The sequence below is a fragment of the Oncorhynchus clarkii genome, chromosome 2, assembly GCF_045791955.1.
Source record: "Oncorhynchus clarkii lewisi isolate Uvic-CL-2024 chromosome 2, UVic_Ocla_1.0, whole genome shotgun sequence".
Lineage (NCBI taxonomy): Eukaryota > Metazoa > Chordata > Actinopteri > Salmoniformes > Salmonidae > Oncorhynchus > Oncorhynchus clarkii.
The window spans coordinates 54,195,695-54,216,386 of record NC_092148.1 but is presented as its reverse complement, the minus strand read 5'-3'; the positions used below and the strand labels follow the sequence as shown (position 1 = coordinate 54,216,386).

Below are 20,692 nucleotides of genomic sequence, written 5' to 3'. Positions count from 1 at the left end.
CCCACACACGAGGGCTCACTTACCGCTTTGTCCACTGATGCTCTCACATTTAAGGACAGAGTGCCTGTCTCCCCTTTCACCATGGCTGTCCTTAGCTGGAAAGAACAGACACATTAATGAACACAATCTCTGTTGAACTTGTGTTCACTTGCCTTACCAGCACAGTTAAAGCCCAGAACAATACATTCATACCTAGAATTAGGTACAGGTGTTCTACTGTATTGACGATATGAATTGTGTTGTCAGTGAATAATGTGATATAGTATGTACGGTATATGTGCAAGGGCGAACCTTGCTATGTTTCAGAGGTTTCAAATGAAACGACCCCACTGACTGATTTTTAATGCAAATAAGTTAAGAACAACTTTATAGAGGCTGTAGTTAAAAATAACCTGAAATTAAAATCGTACATAGAATAAATATTTTCGATGATCATTGCAGGTAATATCCCTGGGAAAATTCCCATTAACGGAATTTTTAAACAGTCACCCAAATCGCTAAGCCCGCCCCTGTAAATGTGTATTCCGTGTTTCCTTCCTGTTTTATACCCAGCCTCACTCATTTGTCGTTTTCGTTTATTCTAAAGCATCTTTGGGTTTTTAGAAAAGCGCTATAGAAGATCTATGTATTATTATTACTGCTATTACTCACTGTCTCATCTATGTCCTCCCACTCCACCTCAGCCAGGTCCACACTGTTGTAGTTGGGCTTGGGCTTCAGCTTCTTACCATCTTTATACTGTGGGACAGGAGAGGAGAAGATGAGGAAGACAATATGGGGGAAAAGATCAAGAAGAGGACAGATATGTGTCTGTATGTACAGCTGTCTGCAGGTGTGTGTGTGTTCTGTAAGATGAGAGGATCACTTAGGCCAAATGTGTTTAATGGGCATCTCTGTGACATGGTATCCTGAATCCACCGGCTCCAAATGAAACAAGTAGGCATGTTATTGACCACTTAACCTTGCCACCCAGAATCACATCTCATTGTTGCCTGGGAGGGACAAGCTGAAGCTGAAAAATAAGAAAGGCTTGTTTTCATTACCTGTTGCAAAACTATTTTCTACACAGTAAGGGCTCTATTCAATCCGCATCGTGGAAGTTCAGCTTTTAAGCATGATTGAAATTGAAAAGGCAATGTTCTTGCTTTAGTGGAGACAACATTCACGGTAAACGCTCCATATGTCAGCTCAAACGGAAATTACTTTTACATTTCTGTCGTGGAATCTGTAAAGCTGAGCAGAGACCTAAATCACGGATAGTTGAAATCAGTGTTAAATGAATTAGGGTTAAATTGACTCTACTGGGAGTTATTTTAACCCCCGAGAGAGTGATACGCTCCCTGGTGTTGATAACTGGAGTTCATTGGGATGCAGTACTTTTAACTCCATGTAGAGTGACCAGAGACAGGGAGTTGCATCTATGGAGTTAACCAAAGATGTGGGAGGGGCCTCATTGTCATATTTCTCAGCATGCTCTGTTACAGGTTGATTTGAACCTGCTGGATATCTCCTGCAATTTGGCTTCCAACAGAGATTAGATATCACATTGCAAACCACCAGAAATATTAAGAAATATAGAGGTAAGGCTTTACACCCTTACAACTCAAATGAAGTAAAGAAATGTACTCTGCTGTAGTTGATTGTTAATTCAAAACAACATAGAAAATAGTCAAGTGGAAGGGAGTTGATTAAAAACACCACCTAAACTAGTAAAATGGCAATTGGAGTAAAATTTAAACAACTTTGAAAGTTGGATATTTACTCAATTTAGTGTTGTTTAATCTCCAAAAATATCAACATCGTGACCTGAGGAATTCTAACACAAAATATGGGTGGGACCATATAAACCCCAAAATAGTGCTAAAGCTGCAATACAGTGCATTCGGAAAGTATTCAGACCCTTGACTTTTCCACATTTTGTTACGTTACATACTTATTTTAAAATGGATTCAACTGTTTTTTCCCTTCATCAATCTACACACAATACCCCATAATGAAACAGAAATACCTTATTTACTTAAATATTCAGACCCTATGCTATGAGACTTGAAATTGAGCTCAGGTGCATCCTGTTTCCACTGATCATCCTTAAGACGTTTTAACAACTTGATTGGAGTCCACATGTGATAAATTCAATTAATTGGACATGATTTGGAAAGGCATACACCTGTCTATAAAAAGTCCCACAGTTGACAGTGCATGTCAGAGCAAATACCATGCCATGAGGTCAAAGGAATTGTCCGTAGAGCTCCGAGACAGGATTGTGTCGAGGAACAGATCTGTGGAAGGGTGCCATAAAAATTCTGCAGCATTGAAGATCCCCAAGAACACAGTGGCCTCCATCATTCTTAAATGGAAGAAGTGTGGAACCACCAAGACTCTTCCTAGAGCTGAGAAGGGGAGAAGGACCTTGGTCAGGGAGGTGACGAAGGTGACCAAAAACCTGATGGTCACTTTGACAGAGCTCACTCTGTGGAGAAGAGAGAAACTTCCAGAAGGACAACCATCTCCGCAGCACTCCACCAATCAGGCCTTGAGGGTAGAGTGGTAAGACAGAAGCCACTCCTCTGTAAAAAAGCACATGACAGCCCTCTTGAAGTTTGACAAAAGGCACCTAAAGGACTCTCAGACCATGGGAAACAAGATTCTCTGTTCTGATGAAACCAAGTTTGAACTCTTTGGCCTGAATGCGAAGCGTCACATCTGGAGGAAACCTGGCACCATACCTACATGAAGCATGGAGGTGGCAGCATCATAGTGTGGGGATGTTTTTCAGCGGCAGGGACCGGGATCAGGATCAAGATCAAGGGAGAGATACAAGGAGCAAAGTACAGAGATATCTTTGATGAAAACCTGCTCCAGAGCACGAGAGCACAGGAGAACAACCCTAATTACACAGCAAAGACAATGCAAATAGCTGTGCAGCGACGCTCCCCTTCCAACCTGACAGAGCTTGAGAGTATCTGCATAGTTGAATGGGAGAAACTCCCAAATATAGATGTGCCAAGCTTGTAGTGTAATACCTAAGAAGACTCAAGGCTGTAATCGCTGCCAAAGGTGCTTCAACAAAGTACTGAGCAAAGGGTCTGTATACTTGCGTAAATGTGATATTTCATGTTTTGAAAAAAAAAAATGCAAACATTTCTAAAAACCTGCTTTTATGGGGTATTGTGTGTAAAATAATGTCAAACATTTTAGAATAAGGCTGTGATGTAACAAAATGTGTAAATGTCAAGGGGTCTGAATACTCCAAATTAACTGTATGTAACTTTTTGGGTGACCTGACCAAATGTACATGTATTTTATAGATCTGTCCTTCTCATTGAAAGCAAGTCTAAGAAGCAGTATACATGTTCTATGTGCGCTATTTCTATGCTTCCCGTTCTTAAGTTTAGTTTTGTGTCTTTTACTTTTCGGTTTTGTACACCAGCTTTAAACAGCTGAAAATACATTAAAAATATATTTCACAGCAGTTTAGATGATATAATGAGTCTCTACACTATACTTGCTTGTTTTGTCACATAAAATGAAATTTGGAGGATGGAGCAGGCAATCAGGAAATGGTGGAGAGATTTCTGCATAGTGCGTCTTTAAATTTGACTCCATAAGAGTTGAATTAACTTTTGTGGTTGTACTGTGTGTGGTGTGCAATAATGAATGCGACCCTGCACTGTGACGCTCTAGGTGTTGAGCATGAGGCTGTCACAAGACACTTTTTAACCATGTAATGGAATTATTAATGTTCTGATCAACAACCAATCAGTGATTCTTTACAAAACCTGCGACTTGAACACGGAGGGCTCTATTTGAACAAACCTAACACAAAGGCAAATCTTAGCACTGGCAGTAGCACTATAGGTCTGGGGGTGTCAGAAATATTTTTGCTCTTTTCACAGCAGGAATTATGAGCTCAATACCTGGCGGTGGCGTGAAAGGGCTGGGTTTTGATGAAAACATTTATTGGAGGTATGAGAGGGTTTGGCCACTCACTGACCAATCAATGCGTTTCATGGCTTAATAATGCATTCTGTTGTCTCAAGTTCGGTAGGTTATTGACAAAATTTTCATTGTCATCAACTCCAATTCAGCTGGGGGCAGGGAATATTCTCATTGAGTCCATTATACTACATTTTATTATACTACGGTTTATTAAATAGCATAGGTTACAGTAACGAGTAATAACAATGTATAAATATAAAATACTTCCAGTGTTTGCTCAATATGTTTGGAGTGTTGACAGTCAACATAGTTGAAATTTGCTCCAATGAGTATAGGCATGTCGAAGCACTGCACTGCTCCTCAAATAAAAAAGACCAGGTTCCCATAAATGGTATTGTCCGTGCGAGGAACGTTCTCAATAAGCAAGAAATATCCTAGGCCTACCGTTGATATGGCGTGAAATGACTGAATAATTGAAATGTGTTTGGTGGAGTGCATCTTTGTAACCTGACAAGAGGCGCTCTTTGGAAATGGGGATGGATACAAGCCAAATGGGGATGGATACAAGCCAAATGGGGATGGATACAAGCCAAATATAGTGCGCACTGCAGGTAGGCCTATGTGAATTGTGAATAATGCAAAAGCACGGAGGCAAAAGCCTAATTTAGAAACCTTTCATGGTTAGGCTCCTTTGCTAATGCATGGCCAGGACAAGAAATACACCCGACGCATTGCTGTTGAAACAGCTTTCATTATAATAGGGTAAGGGTAGCCTACTGAAAGCTTGTTTTGTTTTTTTGATCACATGAAAGGGGAAACAAGCAACTGTTACAGGAAAATAACTTAAATGTTTCTAAATAGGGTCACATGCATCAGCTCATCGCTCGTTCCATGATGAGCATATGGACATGTAGCCTACATGAGTGGTTGTATATACATCCAAAATAATGACAGGAGCTGGCTTAAATAATGTAAGCCTTCAGATTTAAAGGGGATGTCCGCACACATCTCTGATGCTCCCAAATGTCTAACACAGCTTTGTCGATTGAGATTTGTTTGAAAGCGGACCCTTTATCGATAAACTTGACTACTTGGCGAATGCATTGGGCAGGACTAAAACAGGAGGGGAGGCTATGCTTGGTTTTGAATCAATTAAAACTAATTGGGGAAAAACAATTTTTGATGTTTCTAAATACAAGCTTAATGGGTACAGAAAGCACATCTCCATTGTTCCATGCACATATGGGCAGTGTGTATCATGTCTGGGTAGGCTGTGCTTCCTCTGTCAAAATCCATGCCATAACCAGTCATGTAACCGTTAAGACCAGGTATTGGTTGGTCCACCAGCACAACCTGACATTGGTAATTTGGTGCACGTTTCATAGCGACACACATCAGATATTGCCACTCCTCCCACCTCAGCGCAAGAGAGCTCCTACAAGACAGGTCAATTACCAATCCTGGCACAAGTGATCGGATATAGCAGAGCGCCAGAGGAAATTGCCAAGGAGCGTGCGTTTGACACTTGCACTGGCTTAACGCCAGCTGAAAATAAAGCCCTGAGATTGTCGTGAGGTTAAACTGTTTGGACGGTTTGAGCAGGTCCATTGACCATGATGATTGATGGAGCTGGGAAGAGCACGGACCGATCTGGGACCAGGCTGAGCTGAACATGCATTTCCTTTGAGCAGACATGGATTGATAAGAATTGTGGTTGAATGTGTTTTAGTTCATCGATCACTGTTGAATGACCTCCCACCAAAGGGCTGCATACATGGAGTAAGTCGTAGAAGATACATCTGCTGAGTCTGAGGACTGGAGACACTTCAACAACGCTCAACAGTACTGCATACTCTTTCTACATCTTTTTTTTTCTGGCACATCGTTGAAGGGAAAACCTTTTTCTTTCTGATTCTTTTCATTCTACTTCTCCTCACTCGGGCGATAAACAGCTGCCTACTCATTGGATTGATGAGACTTAAAGAGTGCTTCTGGCAGCCGTCCTACACCTTAATCTGTTGGCTTTATTACAGCATTATTACAGCATTATTACAGCATTCCCTGTGTTGTACGCTCTTCTGTTCCAACGTACTATGATTTTTGGGGGTCCCAGCTAGTAACAGTGGATCTGGGCCGATTCCGGCTGAGAGTCGGGGGGCACTCGGCTGAGAGTCAGACTCGGCCGACGTCATGTGGCCCGAGTCTGGGCCGCCTTTGTCAGTATTACTTATGGCTTGGATGCGGGGATTGAGTTTGGGACGATTCCGGTGAAAGTTATCTGGCCCAAATGTATTACTTGGGGCTGGGGGCCAATGGGGCTACTCCCAGGCAAATGATTACATGGGCTGTTTTATATAATTAACATTTCATAATTTATTGATCAAAAAATACAATTAACATTTAAATGAAGTCCTGTGTAGTATTTAAGTATTTTGATACGTTGTGCAAGGCAATTGATAAGCATTACAAACTTTCTGGATGGAGCCTCCCGAGTGGCTTAGCGGTCTAAGACACTGCATCGCAGTGCAAACTGCGTTGTTACATATGCTGGTTGTTACTTATGCTGGTTGTTACATATGCTCCCGGCTGCACCCGCCCGGGAGACCCATGAGCCGACGCACCATTGGCCCAGTGTCGTCCGAGTTAGGGGATGGTTTGGCCGGCCGGGATGTCCTTGTCCCATAGCGCTGTAGCGCTGTAACTCCTGTAGCGGGCCAGGCCCATGCACGCTGACATGGTCACCAGTGCTTCCTCTGACACAAAATGTTTTTTTGTGGATAGGTATAATTTGTATGTATGAAATGTATAATAATAAATAAAATGACTAAATCTGGTAATTTTGTATACATTTATTTAAATTTACATCGGGCCACTTCTGGGGGGATTCTGGTAAGATGCCGGCAAAGTCGGCTGAATTCCAGTAGACAGAAATGGCCCGATGCACTTGGGCCGATTCTGGGCAGTCATTCATTTTGATTCTGGGCCGAGTCCGACACCCGTTCCCTGGTTCAATCAGTTCCCGGCTCCCCGGAAGAGGGCCGCTTCTGGGCCGATTCCTCATTGCTAGTTCGGGTGGTACAAGGCAAATTTTGTTTTTATGGTTATTGTGTTTTTGAGCTCTCAGATGACTCTGGAGCTCATGGCGATAGAAAGATATGTGTTTATTTGCAACAACATCCACTACCAGAGCATCATCCCTCCCAGGCGTGTTTACGTCTTGCTTTGTGGTTAATCTATAACCTTTACCACTCAGAATTAATACCTAAACTTAACCATTTGAGTTGTTTCTGTTTTAACCCTCTAAACATGCGAAATTAACCCTGTAACCATGCAGAATGAATGTGTCAAAAATATATATTTATCTATAATACGTCAAATTATGAGATATTGTTGGGTAATCACCCAGTCCAGCTCAACCCGAGACAAGGTGCTGTGTAGTATTTAAGTATTTTGGGCTTCGCTATGAGCCTAGAATTAACATTCAGAAGTCACTCTTATCCAGAGCAACTAAGGCTAAGTGCCTTGCTCAAGGACACATCAACAGATTTTTCACCTAGTCAGCTTGGGGATTTGAATCAGCAATTATTTTGGTTAGTGGCCCAACGCTCTTAACCGCTAGGCAACCTGCCACCCTAGAATTGTAGGTGCATCTATGAACTTGGTTCCTGCATAAAAGCTACAGCTCCACGTCCCTCCAAGTATCATTATGACTCTTTTAATCATCATCCTCTGCTACAGTGACCCAAACCCAGCTCAGTTAATCCCTACCATTGTGTCGCTGAGTTGTCATTCCCTGTCACGATGGCTCAGTTGTCATAATGCTTCACTAAATGTACATTATCCCAGAGGCGTTGGAAAACACAATGTAAGTAGTCTAATGTATGTCCCTCTAACTGCCCTAAATACCTCTGCTGATCCTACAGCTATTGTATGCAGTAATCAGTCCGCTTTGTGCAGCTCACCCTGCACTAACATCAATAACATGTGCATGTCTACTTCTGCTAATCTTCCCAGTAAAGCAATGAAAACAATTAAGCATCCCAGAAAAGTGCTAAAAAATAGCCCAAGTTAACATATATAGCTTAAGAAACAAGGTTCATAAAATCAAAAACTTGCTAGTAACAGACTACATTCATATTCTGACAATCTCTGAAACTCACTTAGATCATAGATTTTATGATACAGTGGTAGCAATACATGGTTAAAACATCTATAGAAAGACAGAAATGCCAAAGGCATTTTCTTGTCTATGTTGAATACATCATTTAAACATTCACAGTGTAGGTTGGAAAAAGTATGTGAACCCCTAGGCTAATGACTTCTCCAAAACCTAATTCGAGTCAGGAGTCGGCTAACCTGGAGTCAATGAGATGAGATTGGAGATGTTGGTTAGGCTGCCTTGTCCGATAAAAAACACTCACAAAATTTGAGTTTGCTATTCACAAGAAGCATTGCCTGATGTGAATCACGCCTCGAACAAAAGAGATCTCAGAAGACCTAAGATTAAGAATTGATTACTTGCATAAAGCTGGAAAGGGTTACAAAATTATCTCTAAAAGCATTGATGTTCATCAGTCCATGGTTAGACAAATTGTCTACAAATGGAGAAAGTTCAGCAATGTTGCTACTCTCCCTAGGAGTGGCCGTCCCGCAAAGATGACTGCAAGAGCACAGCACAAAATGCTCAATGAGGTTAAGAAGAATCCTAGAGTGTTAGCTGAAGACTTAAAGAAATCTCTGGAACATCCTAACATCTCTGTTGACGAGTCTACGATATTTAAAACACTAAACAAGAATGGTGTTCATGGGAGGACACCACAGAAGAAGCCCCTGCTGTCCAAAAATAAACATGTCTGAAGTTTGCATAAGTGCACCTGGATGTTCCACAGTGCTACTGGCAAAATATTCTGTGGACAGATGAAACTACAGTTGAGTTGTTTGGATGGGACACGCAACACTATATGTAGAGAAAAAAGCACAGCACACCAACATCAAAACCTTATCCCAACTGTAAAGTATAGTGGAGGGAGCATCATGGTTTGGGGGTGCTTTGCTGCCTCAGAGCATGGACAGCTTGCTATCATCGATGGAAAAATGAATTGCCAAGTTTATGAAGACATTTTGCAGGAGAATGTTAAGCTATCTGTCCTCCAATTGAAGCTCAACAGAAGTTGGGTGATGCAACAAGACAATGACCTAAAACACCGAAGTAAATCAACAACAGAATGGCTTCAACAGAAGAAAATACGCCTTCTGTGGTGGCCCAGTCAGAGTCCTGACTTCAACCCTATTGAGATGCTGTGGCATGACCTCAAGAGAGTGGTTCACACCAGACATCCCAAGAATATTGCTGAATTGAAACAGTTTTTTAAAGAGGAATGGTCCAAAATTCCTCTTGATCGTTGTGTAGGTCTGATCCAGAAACTACAGAAACTGCAGACTGTTTGTCTATTGTTGTGACCTAGATGAAGATCAGATCCAATTTGATAACCAATTTATGCAGACATCCAGGTATTTCAAAAGGGTTCACATAATTTTTCTTGCCACTGTAGTAGCCATATCTAGGACAACTAAAGTTCCAAAGGCTGGGCCTAATATGGTGTGTAAGAGGTCATACAATACGTTTTCTAGTGATTCCTATGTTGTTGATGTAAAGAATATTTGTTGATATGTGGTGTGTTATGAGAAGCAACCAGATACTTCACTTGACACGTTTATGAAATTGCTTATACCAGTTACTAATAAGCATGCACCCATTAATACAATTCCTGTAACAAACTATACTATGAAACAAAGAGAGATTAATTGAAGAAAGATAGTGAAAAGCTTTGGAGAACCGAAAATGAAATTTTGGGCAAAAAGGCAAACTCAGCTCCACCATTCATTGAATCAGATGGCTCATTCATCACAAAACCCACTGATATTGGCAATTACTTTAATGATTGTTCATTGGCAAGATTAGCAAACTTAGGCAAGACATGATAGCAACAAACATTGACACTACACATCCAAGTATAACTGATCAAATTATGAAAGACGAGCAGATTAATTTTGAATTACGTAAAGTGAGTGTTGAAGAAGTGAAAAAACTATTGTTGTCTATCAACAATGACAATCAAACAATGACAATCTCGTGCCGGTATTTAGCCTTAGATGGAGTTTACCACCCGCTTTGGGCTGCATTCCCAGGCAACCCGACTCCGAGAAGACCGGACCCCGGCGCGACGGGGGCCGTTACCGGCCTCACACCGTCCACGGGCTGAGCCTTAATCAGAAGGACTCAAGCCCCCGATCGACACAAGGCAAAGCGGTCTTCTATATGCCACATTTCCCGTGCCCGCCGGACGGACAGGGATTTGGCGCTGGGCTCTTCCCTCTTCACTCGCCGCTACTGAGGGAATCCTGGTTAGTTTCTTTTCCGGGTGCCCGGGCTCACCTTCTCAATCCGGTTCAGGTTGGCGGTCGGAGCTCCGCGGCCCAAACCTAACCCCGAGCGTCTGACAACTTTGGATGAAAAATTACTGAGAATAATAGAGGACGATATGGCCAATCCTATTTTCCATATGTTCAATCTAAGCCTACCAGAAAGTGTGTCCGCTCAGGCTTGGAGGGAAGCAAAAGTAATTCCGCTACCCAAGAATAGTAAAGCTCCCTTTACTGGCTCAAATAGCCGACCAATCAACCTGTTACCAGCCCTTAGTAAACTTTTGGAAGAAATTGTGTTTGACCAGATACAATGCTATTTTACTGTAAACAAATTGACAACAGACATTCAGCACACTTATAGGGAAGGACATTCAACAAGCACAGCACTTACACAAATGACTTATAAGTGGCTGAGATAAATTGATGATAAAAAGATTGTGGGAGCTGTTTTGTTAGACTTCAGTGTGGCTTTTGACATTATCAATCATAGTCTGCTAATGGAAAAATGTATGTGTTATGTCTTTACACCCCCTGCTATATTGTGGATAAAGAGTTTCCTGTCTAACAGAATACAAAGGGTGTTCTTTAATGGAAGGCTCTCCAACATAATCCAGGTAGAATCAGGAATTCCCCAGGGCAGCTGTCTAGGCCCCTTACCTTTTTCAATCTTTACTAATGACATGCCACTGGCCTTCAGTAAAGCTAGTGTGGCTACGTATGTTGATGACTCAATACTATATACATCAGCTACTACAGCGAGTGAAATCACCGCTTAACCACCACTTAACAAAGAACTGCAGTTAGTTTCAGAATGGGTGGCAGGGAATAAGTTAGTCCTAAATATTTCAAAAATAAAAGCACTAAAAGCATTGATTCAGGGACAAATCATTTACTAAACCATAAACCTCAACTAAATCGTGTAATAAATAATGTGAAAATTTAGTAAGTTGAGGTGACTAAACTGCTTGTAGTAACCCTGGATTGTGAAATGTCATGGTCAAAACATGTTGATACAACAGTAGCTAAGATGGGAAGAAGTCTGTCAATAATAGAGTGATTCTCTGCCTTTTTAACAACAATTTCAACAAGGCAGGTCCTACAGGCTCTAGTTTTGTCGCACCTGGACTACTGTTCAGTCGTGTGGTCAGGTGCCACAAAGAAGGACCTCGGAAAATTACAATTGGCTTTGAACAGCGCAGCACGGCTGTCCCTTAAATGTACACGGAGAACTAACAATAATATGCATGCAAATCTCTCATGGTTCAAAGTGGAGGGGAGATTGACTTCATCATTACTTGTTTTTGTAAGAAGTGTTGACATGCTCAATTCACCAAGGTTCCTCTTAAGGATCGGACCCTTTTTTTCATATTGACATACCCAAATGACATACCCAAATCTAACTGCCTATGCATATTCTTGATATCATTTGAAAGGAAACACTTTGACGTTTGTGAAAATGTGAAATTTATGTAGGAGAATATAACACATTAGATCTGGTAAAAGATAAAACAAAGAAAAAACGTGTTTATTTAAAAAATGTGTTCCATCGTCTTTGAAAGTGTGTAAAAGTAGTATATGTGCAAAGCAGTGTATGTGCAAAGTTGTAGACTGATTCAATGAACCATTGAGTTTCTGTTCAAAATGTTGTATCAAGACTGCCCAAATGTGCCAAATTTGGTTTATTAATACATTTTCAAGTTCATAACTGTGCACTCTCCTCAAACAATAGCATGGTATTATTTCACTGTAGTAGCTACCGTGTATCCTGTGTACTACTACAAGAGCAAACTGTGTCATTTCCCTTTCCATCAATCAGCAAGGGAGTATCCTGCATGTCACAATGATGGTGTTGCTCATGGTGGCACCGTTCATCAACTCTATTGTCAACATGATCTGTAACCAAGAGTTCTGTGTAAAACAATGGAGACAGGTGGAGAGAGAGTGTTCAGGAGGAGGATGAGGAGGGTTTAGGAGTTACATCTTATACACTTCTATCATAATACAGATATAAGTGTTTATGTGCGTGTTATGTTCCACTGGATATGTTTGGGAAAAACATCCTATATGTGCTTTTAATAAGGTTGCATGTTTGAAGTGTGTGCTCATGTGAATGCTATTGGCCACTGTATGTTTCAGGATGTTGCGGAGTTGACTCTCTCGCATTATACTGCTCAATGATGTGTCTTTCCTTTCCCATTGTGATTTATCTTTTTCCCCTGCTTTCGTTCTGTGTCTCTGAATTCTACAACATCAAATCGATATTATCTATATTCAAAATGGGAAAAAAGCAACCGTGTAAAAGTTTGTGAAAATTGTTAAACATAATAGACCCACTATCACTCTCAGGTAGCCTGAAACAAGTACTTGAAGGATTTGATTTGAGCCCAGGTTAGAGTTGTAGTAGTTTTTACTGTGGTAGCAGTACTGGTGACTGCAGTCATGTCTATAGTCGTAGATATAGGGACTGTAGTAGTATTAGTAGTGACTGTAATACTATGGTAGTGACTATAGTCAGAAACAAGCACAAGCTCTACAGCAGCTGAACTCACAAGAGGTCGCAGGTCAGGGTGTGCCAGGATGTAACCGTTGTTGGTGATGAGGAAGGCGTAACCATGTGGACCCAGCCTATATCTGGGAGCCAGCTTCATGACCTCCAGCAGGGGGATGTCAGAACCCACCACACCCAGCAGAATCCCATGGGACAGCTGGAGGAGAAAGGGGGAGAGATGGGTTTATAACACTCATAATGCCAACAACTACTGCAAAGTGTCACTGCAACACTGCTGTATGGTACACACAGAGAGCTGCTTAATCTGGTTCAAACATGTAAAACATACATTTTATAGCTGTACTTTACAACAGTTGTGACCTTGTCCCCAGGCTATTGGGGAACAAGTGTCTGGTGCATGAGACTACAATGACAAATTCTACTGTTGTTACTTTGATTACCACCATGCCTACGTTTAAAATACATTTGAATTCTAGCAAAAGGTTTTAGTCCACTGACCGTCTCTTTCTTCTTGCTGAAGACAGGCATTGCCACGGAGGTCATGAGAAGTAAACTTTGAGCCTTTGTGGCAAAGAGCTGAAGGAGAAATGGCAACATTAATGATCTTTTGTTAATCCTAAACCAAATCAAAGAGCTGCTGGTTCTGGTACTACTACTACATGTTCACTACTAATACCTGCAATAACAAATCGCTGCACTAGAGGGTGCCATATCGTTGCAGTTGTAGGTGGCCTATCTTAAGCTTGGGAGAATGCATTCAATATTACCACAAAGACTGCACTGCAAGAGCTTCACTATTAGACAAGCTGTATTTCCCACAGTGGCTGGTCTCTTTTACCTCCTTTGTATTGGGCAGCTGTCAGTGTGAGTGAGTGAGTGTCAGGTCCGGTGAAAGAGGTGCGGTGAGATGAGAGAATGAGCGCAGTAGCAGGACAGAAGGCACACATAGGGAGGACTCATGAACAACACAGTTACACAGAATGAATAAACGAATGTACTGTAACTGGCAGCACCCATGAGAATACAGCAGACAGTTGACTTTCATACAGGACAATGTGAGGTGACAATCATGAGGTTAAATCAAATGCAACAACAATGCTTTGCCTTTGAAGCATAAAAAGTGCAGTTCTGTGGGAAATACAGTAGTTATTAGGCAAAGCACACTGGGTAAGTACAGCTGCCGTACTCACCACAGAGTCCATGTAGGCCTCTGTCCAGATGATGTCATGATTGTGATTGATGACCATTGGTCGACTCAAGACATGAAGGTACTCCATGACATTCTCCTGTACGTCAGCCAGAGTGGAGATGTGTGTGTAGTAACCCTTATTGTTGCAGGCTATCCACTTGGTGTTGTCTGCAAAGGTCATCTCTCTGCCTATAAGGTAAGTGAAGAGCCGCACCTGAAAGAGACAGTATTGGAGACTGATATCCAATTCAGTAAGTTCATTGAGTAAATAATGAACAGGTTACATTGTAAAGGCGGTTAGAGTAATGTCCTCTATTATAGATCTAGATTTTCTGGGTCAGTAGGGAAACAGAGAAGTAGAGTACTGCAAATAGGTATTTCTGTAGGTCAAGTGGGTGTGTAGTTATTCATATAGAGTAAATAGTAGTTTTGCCCTACAGTACCCTGCGATCAGGCCAGTTGAACTCTTCAAACACGTCCTTGAAGTCCTCCATGGCTCCATCTGTGATCAGCATGATGGCCTGGTTGCACAGGCTGCCTTGGCCCTTGGTCGCTGCCTGGGAGGAAGCACCACACAGAGGAAGAACTGATACTGGGCCAATAGCATTTGTGTGGAAGTATGTTTGTGTGGGGGGTTGTTATGTATGTGATTGTGTGTGTGTGTGTGTTTGTGTGTGTGTGTGTGCTGGAGGCAAACCTCGTTCAAGATTTTGAACGATTCCTTCATGGCCTTCGCAACTTTACCCTCTCCCTTCACATGCAGGTCGTCCACCAGCACCTTAAAATGCTGGATAGTGAAAGAGAGAGAGAAAGAGAGAGAGAGAGAGAGAGAGAGAGTCAGCACTTTTTATGGTGAGAATGCAACGTGAAGTACAGACAATTATCAATCAATCAAATTGATTTATTAAGCACTTCTTACATCAGCTGAACATCAGCTGATGTCACAAAGTGTTGACAGAAACCCAGCCTAAAACCCCAAACAGAAAGCAATACAGGCGTAGAAGCACGGTGGCTAGGAAAAACTCCCTAGAAAGGCCAGAACCTAGGAAGAAACCTAGAGAGGAACCAGGATATGAGGGGTGGCCAGTCCTCTTCTGACTGTGCAGGGTGGAGATTATAACAGAACATGGCCAAGATGTTCAAATGTTCATAGATGACTAGCAGGGTCAAATAATAATTATAAATTATGCAGCACAGCACAACACAGGACAGGACAAGACAGCACAGAGAAAGACAGGACAAGACAGGACATTGTAAGGTCAAATAAACCAGTCCAGTTGACTGTATACCAAGGGAGTTTTTTTTATGGCCAATATGACCTGTTTGCTGTCTCTGGTTGCTGGCTATTAATCACTCTGTGACAATTTTATTAAATACACTAGTCCAATGGTTTTTGATCCATTTATTGATTGAGGAAAAATTATAATGCAAATGTTACGGTGCGTGAATGAGGACCCAAAAGCGAATCAACTTAAACAGAGCTTCTTTAATTACCAAACATAGGTAGGCTCAGATGGACCGGCAGATTCCGACAGGACAGGACAAGGTTATAGCAAACATGACGACAGTCTGGTTCAGGCATGAATGACACAAACAAACAAGAATCCGACAAGGACAGGAACAAAAACAGAGAGAGATATAGGGACCTAATCAGAGGGAAAAAGGGAACAGGTGGGAAACGGGGTGACGAGGTGGTTAGGAGGAGACAAGGCACAGCTGGTGGAAATTGGGGGAGAAAAGGTAACCTAACAACGACCAGCAGAGGGAGACAGGGTGAAGGGAAAGGACAGAGACAATTCAACATGACAGTACATGACAGTACCCCCCCACTCACCGAGCGCCTCCTGGCGCACTCGAGGAGGAAACCTGGCGGCAACGGAGGAAATCATCAATCAGCGCACGGTCCAGCACGTCCCGAGAGGGAACCCAACTCCTCTCCTCAGGACCGTACCCCTCCCAGTCAACTAGGTACTGATGACCACGGCCCCGAGGACGCATGTCCAAGATTTTACGGACCCTGTAGATAGGTGCGCCCTCGACAAGGATGGGGGGGGGGGGGGGGGGGAAGACGAGCGGGGGCGCGAAGAACGGGCTTAACACAGGAGACATGGAAGACCGGGTGGACGCGACGAAGATATCGCGGAAGAAGAAGTCGCACTGCGACAGGATTAATGACCTGAGAGATACGGAATGGACCAATGAACCGCGGGGTCAACTTGCGAGAAGCCGTCTTAAGGGGAAGGTTCTGAGTGGAGAGCCAAACTCTCTGACCGCGACAATATCTAGGGCTCTTAGTTCTACGCTTATTAGCAGCTCTCACAGTCTGCGCCCTATAACGGCAAAGTGCAGACCTGACCCTCTTCCAGGTGCGCTCGCAACGTTGGACAAAAGCCTGAGCGGAGGGGACGCTGGACTCGGCGAACTGAGATGAGAACAACGGAGGCTGGTACCCGAGGCTACTCTGAAAAGGAGATAGCCCGGTCGCAGACGAAGGAAGCGAGTTGTGGGCGTATTCTGCCCAGGGGAGCTGTTCTGACCAAGACGCAGGGTTGCGAAACGAAAGACTGCGTAAGATGCGACCAATAGTCTGATTGGCCCGTTCTGCTTGACCGTTAGACTGGGGGTGAAAGCCGGAAGAGAGACTGACGGAAGCCCCAATCAAACGGCAAAACTCCCTCCAAAATTGAGACGTGAATTGCGGACCTCTGTCCGAAACGACGTCTGACGGAAGGCCATGAATTCTGAAAACATTCTCGATGATGATTTGTGCCGTCTCTTTAGCAGAAGGAAGCTTAGCAAGGGGAATGAAATGAGCCGCCTTAGAGAACCTATCGACAACCGTAAGAATAACAGTCTTCCCCGCTGACGAAGGCAGTCCGGTGACAAAATCTAAGGCGATGTGAGACCACGGTCGAGAGGGAATAGGAAGCGGCCTGAGACGGCCGGCAGGAGGAGAGTTACCGGACTTAGTCTGCGCGCAGACCGAACAAGCAGCCACGAAACGACGCGTGTCATGCTCCCGGGTGGGCCACCAGAAACGCTGGCGAATGGAAGCAAGCGTACCCCGAACGCCAGGGTGGCCGGCTAACTTGGCAGAGTGAGCCCACTGAAGAACGGCCAGACGAGTAGGAACGGGAACGAAAAGAAGGTTCCTAGGACAAGCGCGCGGCGACGGAGTTTGAGTGAGTGCTTGCTTTACCTGCCTCTCAATTCCCCAGACAGTCAACCCGACAACACGCCCCTCAGGGAGAATCCCCTCGGGGTCAGTGGAGGCTACTGAAGAACTGAAGAGATGAGACAAAGCATCAGGCTTGGTGTTCTTAGAGCCCGGACGATAAGAAATCACGAACTCGAAACGAGCGAAAAACAGCGCCCAACGCGCCTGACGCGCATTAAGTCGTTTGGCAGAACGGATGTACTCAAGGTTCCTATGGTCAGTCCAAACGACAAAAGGAACGGTCGCCCCCTCCAACCACTGTCGCCATTCGCCTAGGGCTAACCGGATGGCGAGCAGTTCGCGGTTACCCACATCATAGTTACGTTCCGACGGCGACAGGCGATGAGAAAAATACGCGCATGGGTGGACCTTGTCGTCAGAGAGGGAGCGCTGAGAAAGGATGGCTCCCACTCCCACCTCTGACGCGTCAACCTCGACAACGAACTGTCTAGAGACGTCAGGTGTAACAAGGATAGGAGCGGATGTAAAACGATTCTTGAGGAGATCAAAAGCTCCCTGGGCGGAAACGGACCACTTAAAGCACGTCTTGACAGAAGTAAGGGCTGTGAGAGGAGCTGCCACCTGACCGAAATTACGGATGAAACGACGATAGAAGTTCGCGAAGCCGAGAAAGCGCTGCAGCTCGACGCGTGACTTAGGGACGGGCCAATCAATGACAGCTTGGACCTTAGCGGGATCCATCTTAATGCCTTCAGCGGAAATAACTGAACCGAGAAATGTGACGGAGGAGGCATGAAAAGTGCACTTCTCAGCCTTCACAAAAAGACAATTCTCTAAAAGGCGCTGGAGGACACGTCGAACGTGCTGAACATGAATCTGGAGTGACGGTGAAAAAATCAGGATATCGTCAAGGTAAACGAAAACAAAGATGTTCAGCATGTCTCTCAGGACATCATTGACTAATGCCTGAAAGACAGCTGGAGCGTTAGCGAGGCCGAAAGGAAGAACCCGGTATTCAAAGTGCCCTAACGGAGTGTTAAACGCCGTCTTCCACTCGTCCCCCTCCCTGATGCGCACGAGATGGTAAGCGTTACGAAGGTCCAACTTAGTGAAAAACCTGGCTCCCTGCAGGATCTCGAAGGCTGAAGACATAAGAGGAAGCGGATAACGATTCTTCACTGTTATGTCATTCAGCCCTCGATAATCTATGCAGGGGCGCAGAGACCCGTCCTTCTTCTTGACAAAAAAAAACCCCGCTCCGGCGGGAGAGGAGGAGGGGACTATGGTACCGGCGTCAAGAGCTACAGACAAATAATCTTCGAGAGCCTTACGTTCGGGAGCCGACAGAGAGTATAGTCTACCCCGGGGGGGGGTGGTTCCCGGAAGGAGATCAATACTACAATCATACGACCGGTGTGGAGGAAGAGAGGTGGCCCTGGACCGACTGAACACCGTGCGCAGATCGTGATATTCCTCCGGCACCCCTGTCAAATCACCAGGCTCCTCCTGTGAAGAAGAGACAGAGGAAACAGGAGGGATAGCAGACATTAAACATTTCACATGACAAGAGACGTTCCAGGAGAGGATAGAATTACTAGACCAATTAATGGAAGGATTATGACAAACTAGCCAGGGATGGCCCAAAACAACAGGTGTAAAAGGTGAACGAAAAATCAAAAAAGAAATGGTTTCAATATGATTACCAGAAACAGTGAGGGTTAAAGGTAGCGTCTCACGCTGAATCCTGGGGAGAGGACTACCATCCAGGGCGAACAAGGCCGTGGGCTCCTTTAACTGTCTGAGAGGAATGTCATGTTCCCGAGCCCAGGTCTCGTCCATAAAACAGCCCTCCGCCCCAGAGTCTATTAAGGCACTGCAGGAAGCTGACGAACCGGTCCAGCGTAGATGGACCGACAAGGTAGTGCAGGATCTTGAAGGAGAGACAGGAGTAGTAGCGCTCACCAGTAGCCCTCCGCTTACTGATGAGCTCTGGCTTTTACTGGACATGAAGTGACAAAATGACCAGCAGAACCGCAATAGAGACAGAGGCGGTTGGTGATTCTCCGTTCCCTCTCCTTAGTCGAGATGCGGATACCTCCCAGCTGCATAGGCTCAGCTCCCGAGCCGGCAGAGGAAGATGGTAGTGATGCGGAGAGGGGGGCATCGGAGAGCGCGAGCTCCTTTCCACGAGCTCGGTGACGAAGATCAACCCGTCGCTCAATGCGAATAGCGAGTTCAATCAAGGAATCCACGCTGGAAGGAACCTCCCGGGAGAGAATCTCATCCTTTACCTCTGCGCGGAGACCCTCCAGAAGACGAGCGAGCAAGGCCGGCTCGTTCCAGCCACTGGAGGCAGCAAGAGTGCGAAACTCAATAGAGTAGTCAGTTATGGATCGATTGCCTTGACATAGGGACGACAGGGCCCTGGAAGCCTCCTCCCCAAAAACAGATCGATCAAAAACCCGTATCATCTCCTCCTTAAAGTCCTGATACTGGTTAGTACACTCAGCCCTTGCCCCCCAGATTGCCGTGCCCCACTCACGAGCCCGTCCAATAAGGAGAGATATGACGTAGGCGACACGAGCAGTGCTCCTGGAGAAAGTGTAGGGCTGGAGAGAAAACACAATATCACACTGGGTGAGGAACGAGCGGCATTCAGTGGGCTCCCCAGAGTAACACGGCGGGTTATTGATTCTGGGCTCCGGAGATTCGAAAGCCCTGGAAGTGGCCGGTGGATCGAGGCGGAGATGGTGAACCTGTTCTGTGAGGTTGGAGACTTGGGTGGCCAGGGTCTCAACGGCATGTCGAGCAGCAGACAATTCCTGCTCGTGTCTGCCTAGCATCGCTCCCTGGATCCCGACGGCTGAGTGGAGAGGATCCGAAGTCGCTGGGTCCATTCTTGGTCGGATTCTTCTGTTACGGTGCGTGAATGAGGACCCAAAAGCGAATCAACTTAAACAGAGCTTCTTTAATTACCAAACATAGGTAGGCTCAGATGGACCGGCAGATTCCGACAGGACAGGACAAGGTTATAGCAAACATGACGACAGTCTGGTTCAGGCATGAATGACACAAACAAACAAGAATCCGACAAGGACAGGAACAAAAACAGAGAGAGATATAGGGACCTAATCAGAGGGAAAAAGGGAACAGGTGGGAAACGGGGTGACGAGGTGGTTAGGAGGAGACAAGGCACAGCTGGTGGAAATTGGGGGAGAAAAGGTAACCTAACAACGACCAGCAGAGGGAGACAGGGTGAAGGGAAAGGACAGAGACAATTCAACATGACAGTACATGACAGCAAATAAGGAAATGTGTATTACTGTACATTTGTTTACTTAACACACCTGGTAACTACACAGGCATGGTTAACCTTAACAAGAGAGAGTAATTCGTCTAGGTCCTAAGGGTAACCATAGTGCGTACCTCATTCCTGAGGTCATACCCATTA

The 20,692-nt window shown here is 44.5% G+C and overlaps 1 protein-coding gene across 1 annotated transcript in view; it reads right to left on the bottom strand.

Moving 5' to 3' along the window:
* LOC139369905 (voltage-dependent calcium channel subunit alpha-2/delta-4-like) overlaps nucleotides 1-20,692 on the bottom strand; it is a 101,723-nt gene that overhangs the window by 57,266 nt on the left and 23,765 nt on the right. Inside the window, exons 10-16 of the mRNA XM_071109189.1 lie at nucleotides 14,761-14,850; nucleotides 14,507-14,620; nucleotides 14,065-14,277; nucleotides 13,373-13,450; nucleotides 12,915-13,070; nucleotides 652-738; nucleotides 24-95 (exon numbers count right to left, since the gene is read on the bottom strand). Of these exons, the coding sequence (XP_070965290.1) occupies nucleotides 24-95; nucleotides 652-738; nucleotides 12,915-13,070; nucleotides 13,373-13,450; nucleotides 14,065-14,277; nucleotides 14,507-14,620; nucleotides 14,761-14,850 (810 nt within the window). The remainder of the gene's footprint in view (nucleotides 1-23; nucleotides 96-651; nucleotides 739-12,914; nucleotides 13,071-13,372; nucleotides 13,451-14,064; nucleotides 14,278-14,506; nucleotides 14,621-14,760; nucleotides 14,851-20,692) is intronic.